Genomic DNA, 7,500 nt, shown 5'->3' on the forward strand with positions numbered 1-7,500 from the left:
TGATTCCCAATGCACCATATCGGATGCCTTCTTGAGTTCGATGTAGGCTGTAAGTAGCTCACGCCCGAACTCATGATGGCGCTCTACAGTGACTCGAAGCGCAAGGATACAGTCTATTGTGGACTTACCAGGAGTGAATCCAGATTGCTCCGGCCTCTGATGCCACAGTAGATGATCCCTGATACGTCTCAGAAGGATGTGGGCAAGAACCTTGCCTGGTATACTGAGCTTTGTGATGCCTTGGTGATGTAGTCCCATCAGTCCCCCTTCCCCTTCCAGAGAGGGATGACCACGGGACAGCATGCAACCCAGGCACCATAGGTTCACGGCTGGGATGTCGCAAATACCCGCTGCTTTGCCACTATTCAGCTTAGAGATCACCCCCCTTACTTCGGTTAGTAACAGAGCATCCTCACTGATGGGTGGGTCCGGCAACTGAATAATGGCATTACCCGAATCCAAGTTAACTGTTGGTGGGTCAACCTGGTACAACTGCTCAAAATACTCAGCCCAACGCTCCCACATCAGAGAGGATCTGGTCACTTACTAAGCAAACAGCCGTCACCTGAGAAGAGGGCTTGGAGTTCAGCTTTCTTAAGGCTTGGTATGCAAGATGAAGGTCATTTACTACAAAATGGCCTTCTACCTCCTCAGCAAGACTCCTAATAAACAGTTCCTTGTCCCTTCTTAACAAAGACTAAGTTCTATGCACATGAGAACAATGCAAATCCCAATCCCCTGTCAGACGAGCCACACAGCATGCATCTGTGGCTTCCAGTGTCTCCTGTGAGATAAAATTCTGTATTGTCCTCGGGCGTTTACCCATCGACTCTTGGGCTGCATCAAGCGTTTCGTACTTGAAGTGTCCCACAGAAGTATAGGGTCTGTTAGATTGTAGAGTGCTGTGAAATGCCCAGAGATGGCTTCAGCAAACCCCCCAGCACACTCCTTCAGCCTGTCCAGATGGAACACCCTAGGGTGATCACTGGATCACTGTGGTTTCGAAGTGGACCCGGAGGGTAGCCACAACCAATCTATGCTCGGTATCACATAACTTGGCACTCCTGTACACCCTGCAGTTCTGGAGGATCCTCCAAAAAGTGCTAAAGAGCAATCTCCTTGGCTGGATTACCCACATCGCTGTACCATGTCCAATGATGTGGGTCTGGGTATTGATACCAGGAGCCAGAAATCCTCAATTTCTGGGACCTTGCAAAGATCACTCTGGGTGGACCCCACCTCTGCCACCCCCGCCGACACTGCCCCACATAAAAGGAGGCAGCAGGTTGCAGGACCCGAAATCCACTTGTGGGGTTCCCTAGGGCTTTGCCCCACATGCTTCATTCCAGGCTGGAGGCTGCCAAAACGCAGGCAGGATGAGTAGCTCCCGTTTCCATCTTGTGCTCCAGCAGTCACCCTCTCTGCAGGGCCCACAGCCTGCCTCTCTTGCCGGGTAGGAGGGGCATTTCCCCTACCCCCAGCATTACCTATTACATAAAATATTGCTGATGAGGTTATCTCTGGGGGAGGACTGGTAAGGCCCACCTCCCCCAAGCCTCCCATAAACCCCAGGGGGTTTAGAGGCAAGAGTTAGTACAAGGCCAGCGCATGTCCACATGCCAGTAGGCTATGACCCTGTACCTCTGGGGCCTCCTGCTGCTCCGAGATCCCCTACAATTCAGCCTGGGACCGCTAGGCCCCCCGGGCAGGTACCTTGGCCGACTGCTTCCGGGGCTTTGCCAGTGCCCTCTCTTCTGTCCCTACTTAACGTCGTGCGTCCGCAACACGCCTGGAGCTTGTGACAACCTCAGAGGCGCCCCAGGCAGGGGAGCTGGACCAGGACGTGGAACCGGCGCTCCGCTTCCTCGGCCGCAGCAGCCACCTCCTTGAGGACTTTCTCCACAACGCTGACCGCCGTGGTGACCTTCTTCGTGTCCACCAGGGCCTATAATGATCGACGGCTTCCTGAAGGCCGTCTTCGGTGTGGGCGAGCATGGGCAGCTGGACCTGGACGTGGAACCTGCACTCCGCCTCCTCGGCCACAGTAGCCACCTCCTAGAGGATCTTTTCCGCAACGACGATTGCCGTGGTGACCTTCGTGTCCACCAAGGCCTGCAGCTGATCGACGGCTTCCTGGAGGCCCTCTTCGGTATGAGGCCGGAGACGAATAAGAGGGGTAATAATCAGTGAAGTATTATTGATGATAATTAATGATAATATTAATGATAATCCTCGCGCCCTCCGGCGGGACCACGAACTTGGTGCCTGTCAGCTCCTCACCCTTGGCCACGACTTGCCCATGCAGCATCCAAGGCACGAACAACCTCTTCATCTGCATCGTCGTGGGCATCTTCTGCGTCGTGGCCTGCTCTACCATTCTCTTGGCGTCTTCCAGCGCCTCGGTCGAGCGGGCGTAGAGGAGGACCGACGTCGAGGTAGCTTCTTTGGGAGGCACGACCAGCTTCACTTTGTAGCTGGTTGTGATTTCCCAAGCTGCCATCACCAGGAACCTGTGCAGTGCCTTGGGGACCTCGAGCATCTCCGTAACAGGCCACTCTGGTTCCTTCTTCGTCTTCTTCATCTGCTTCGTCATGGGAGTCCAGTGTAGTAGCCTGCTCAACCATCCTCTTGGCGTCTTCCAGCACTTCGGTAGAGTGGGTGTAGAGGCGGACCAAAGTCGAGGCAACTTCTTTGGGAGGCACGACCAGCTTCACTTTACACGCGTTCAGGACGACAGGACGGGATAATGCACTGCATACAGGGTCGCGGCCGGCTTCTCGGACGGTCTCCCGGCCGGCTTCTCGGACGGTCTCCCGGCCGGCTTCTCGGACGGTCTCCCGGCCGACTTTTCGGACAGTCTCAAGGCCGGCTTCTCGGACGTTCTCAGGCCGGCTTTTAGGACGTTCTCAAGGGGGCGGTATTTATCAAAATACTGGGTATTTAACTGAGCACTACACTCACAACCCACTCTACAGCACTCCACTGAGCGAAGTACTTGAGTGGTATCTGTGAAAAGTCTGAGTGCTCCGCTGAGCAAAGTATTTCCCTCACTTAGGCAGGCCGCTTGAGTGTAGGTTAGATATTATATTTAACTTACTTTCAAGCAAATTATAAGTTTTACCGTAAAACAAAATATACTTCATGTCAATATAAAATAATTACACATTTTTATAACGCCATATACATGAAAAAAATTAATATATTGTAGTATATATTAACCGACTTGTTTAAAATCCGCGTCCGATTGCATACCGTCGAGTCCCAAATGCTTCGTGTTTCTTTCGAAGCTGTCGACGAAAATTTCGAAATGGAACAAAACTCAACTTTAACCCCCAAGCTGAAGAAGACTGCTAATTTTACTATAGATGAGGAGTTGAGCCTCTTGGAACTAATAGAGGTGAAGGAGATAATAAAGGGAAAATTTGGGCCTAACCTTACAATACAAGACAAGCTCAAGGCTTGGGAGTGGTTTCACTCCCGCCACAGTGTCACTAGCACTTGCATTTCTGCAGAGATAGCACGTGTTCAGGCTTATTTGACCTCTGATCATGTCGGTCACATACATTAAGCCTTCTCAACGTTTCTTCAACTCGTGATCACTATAACTGTTCAGCACATCTTTTCTTATCCGGAACTGCCTCATACTTCGTAGCTTCACTCGCTGTTGTGTTGCATCCAGTGCTGTTGCTTGGACTTGAATGCGGCACGATGTGCTGAGTGTCCTCCCGTAGGACATTTAGCGACATCGTCCAGTTGAGTGCACTTAGAGACGCTGAGCAGTTTGATAAATAAGAGAAGTAAACTACTCAAAATTGAGTGCTGCAGAAATTTCGTCTGCTAAGTGCACTTCGGGATACTCAGTATTTTCATAAATACCGCCCCAGTTTCCATAGGTAGCCACAGGGAGGCACTACAGGTCTCGATGGTGGGGAGGCTATTCACCGGTAGGGGAGGCTTATGTAGAGCTGCTCCCTTTTTCGGACTAGGCTAGCCAGCGGTGGCAGCTGCAAGAGAGAAGGCATGCAAGCACTTAACACTATCTAATCTATTCCACCATCGCTTCACACCACCCTGCGTGAAGCAGGTGTGTGTGTGTGTATATATATATATATATATATATATATATATATATATATATATATATATATATACATGTGTACATACATACACACACACACACACACACACACACACACACACACACACACACACATATATATATATATATATATATATATATATATATATATATATATATATATACGTTTATAGTTAAATATATATATTTACATATACATATTTGTGTGTGCATATATATATATATATATATATATATATATATATATGTACATATATATGTATATATATACATACATACATACACACATACATACATTCATATATATATATACACATACATACACACACACACACACACACACACACACACACACACACACACACACATATATATATATATATATATATATATATATATATATATATATATATATATATGTATGTATATATATACATATGTGTGTATATAAACATATATATACAAATAGGTATATTATATATATATATATATATATATATATATATATATATATATATATATATATATGGTAAATCTAAGTAAGACAGCCGCGCCTATTTTTATTTTCTCCTATCCCCTTCATTCTTGGGTGACCCGTGGAGAATTGGGGGTTGGAGGGGGGGGCACACACACGGAAGAAATAGCAGAATTTAAAGTGAAATTTTTGAGAAAAAAAAATGCAAAATCCGAACGAGATTCCGGCGCCGTTGCGAGATGCGCCGGTGTCAGTGTTGCCAAAATCCCGACATTTCTCAACCTAACCTAACCCAACCCAACCTAACCTAACCTAATCAACCTAACCTAACCTAACCTAACCCTCAACCAAACCTAACCTGACCTAACCAACCTAACCCAACCCAACCCAACCCGGACCCCCTTCCCTGGGCGTATTTCCTGACCCCTTACCTGGGGGTATTTTGCAGTACAAATGAAGCATACCTTCCAAACCCCCGTATTTTGTATTTTGCAGAAAGCTCACAGTATTGTTTACATTCGAGACGGTCCGAGACAACGAGGTTTGTGGACTGTAGTGAGGCAACTTTTGAATTTCAATTAAAGCACAACCAGTGAGGTCCCCACAATTTTATTAACTTCCCCGACATAAACGAACTCTAGTCAATAATTCTGTTATACTTTCCTTTGTATATATAGTGCGGCTGCGACCCGGAATTTCGTACTTTTAAAATCATGCCTGGCGAACGTTCGCCAGGACTGGCGAAAGATCATATTGGAACAGCCTGGCGAAGAAAGCTGTTTGAATACCATTTTCTTGCTTTCAAGTTATAAATTAGTAACATATTTGTGTATGATAGGATGTAGGAATCACATTGAAATTATAAAATATCTTAAAATCATAATTTGTTATGAAATAACGTATATACGTATTTTTTCAAGACCTTCGATGTTCCAGTCGAGAGCTCAAGACATCAGCTGTATTCCGACCCCCCTACCCCTACCCCCCACCCCCGAGATGACTTATTTAGATTTAGGTTGTTGTTATTTTGGTTGTAAGGATAATGTTCTTTTCACAAATATCACCAGAAGTGTTTTTTATGACGGCATGTTTACTTTTGGCTATAGAAACATAGCTGTAGTGCTCCACTGCCTTATAATGAGGCGTCTTTAATGATAACCTTGTAGGCCTACAGTTCAATATCTTACATCAGTTAGGAATAGTAAAATAGTAATTTTTAAACTCTTGTTAAAGTATAAAGTTATTTTTTGTATAAAAGTATAAGGTTGATATAGTATAGTATAAAGTACTTTTAAAACCTTTCGCCAATGCTGGCGTTCGCCTGGCGAAGCTTCGCCATGCGAACATCTGAGTGAGGAAGGCCTTACTTTTAAACCCACGGCAGGTGTTCGCCAGGCCTGGCGAACGAAAGGGATCGCCAGGCGCTAACATCTTGGATTCCTGATAAATCTAGCGCTTTGGCGAATGAAAAAAAAAACGCGAGAAAAAGCAAAAGGTTTTAAAAGTACGGGCCATAAAGTTAACCTTATTATAGTATAATTTGTAGTATAGCATAAAGTATAAAGTTAAATTTGTTATAGTATAAAGATATTTTCAACTTCTTTGCTATAGCATAAAGTTAAATTTTAACTCCTTTGTTATAGTATAAAGTGAGACTATTGCGGAAACAACATTTTCGTCTTCTCTCGAGGTTAATAATTAAGTTTAGGTTATGTTATGTGCACTGAAGATGTAAACAAATTTGCGCTAGATTTAGCGGGAATGCAAGATGTTAGCGCCTGGCAAAGTCGCGAGAGCCCTCCCTTTCCCGTCTTTAAATACCATTTTCTTGCTTTCAAATTATAAATTAGTAACATTTATGTATGATATGATGTAGAAATCACAGTGTAATTGTAAAATATCTTTAAATCATAAATTATTATGAAATAACGTATATACGTAGTTTTTTCAAGACCTTCGATGTTCCAGTCGAGAGCTCAAGACATCAGCTGTATTCCCTCCCCTACCCCCACCCCCTACCCCCGAGATAACTTATTTAGATTTGGGTTGTTATTTTGGTTGTAAGGATAATTTTCCTTTCACAAATGTGACCAAAAGTGTTTTGATGATGGCTTGTTTACTACGGGCTATAGAAATATAGCTGTAGTGCTCCACCGCCCTATTATGAGGCGTGTCTAACCTAACCTAACCCTTGTATCCCAACAGTTAACAATTTTATATCGGTTAGGTATAGTAAAATTATTAATTTTTAACTCCTTTGTATAAAGTAAGGCTATTGCAGATATAACATTATCGTCTTCTCCCGAGGTTAATAATTAAGCTTAGATTATGTTAGGTAAGGTAATAAATTATATGATATAAGTAAGGTAAGGTAAGGTAATATAATATAAAAAAAAATCCCTGCTATGTGCCGACAATATATATTTACTTGTATGTTTATATAACACTGCAGATGTAACAAATTTGTGTTTCCCGTGTTTTTTTTCATTCGCCGAAGCGCTAGATTTAGCAGGAATCCAAGATGGTAGCGCCTGGCGATCCCTTTCGTTCGCCAGGCCTGGCGAACACCTGCCTTGGGTTTTATAGTAAGGCCTCCCTGACTCAGATGTAGGCCTACAAGGGTATCATTAGACACGCCTCATTATAGAGCGGTGGAGCACTACAGCTATGTTTCTATAGCCAAAAGTAAACATGCCAACATCAAAATACTTTTGGTAACATTTGTGAAAAGAACATTATCCCTACAACCAAAATAACAACCTAAATCTAAATAAGTCATCTGGGGGTGGGGGTGGGGGTGGGGGGGAAGGAATACAGCTGATGCCTTGAGCTCTCGACTGGAACATCGAAGGTCTTGAAAAAAAAACTACGTATATACGTTATTTCATAATAAATTATGATTTTAAGATATTTTAGAATTTCAATG

General features: G+C 44.1%; 2 protein-coding genes across 4 annotated transcripts in view; both read right to left on the minus strand.

Moving 5' to 3' along the window:
- LOC138859879 (uncharacterized) overlaps window positions 1-525 on the minus strand; it is a 648-nt gene extending 123 nt beyond the window's left edge. The window contains exon 1 of the mRNA XM_070116207.1: window positions 1-525. This exon is cut by the window's left edge and continues 123 nt beyond it. Within this exon, the coding sequence (XP_069972308.1) occupies window positions 1-525 (525 nt within the window).
- Window positions 1-7,500, minus strand: part of LOC113820543 (facilitated trehalose transporter Tret1) — a gene marked incomplete at its 3' end in the record, with an annotated part of 35,849 nt that overhangs the window by 22,903 nt on the left and 5,446 nt on the right.

This window comes from Penaeus vannamei, chromosome 3 (genome assembly GCF_042767895.1).
Source record: "Penaeus vannamei isolate JL-2024 chromosome 3, ASM4276789v1, whole genome shotgun sequence".
Lineage (NCBI taxonomy): Eukaryota > Metazoa > Arthropoda > Malacostraca > Decapoda > Penaeidae > Penaeus > Penaeus vannamei.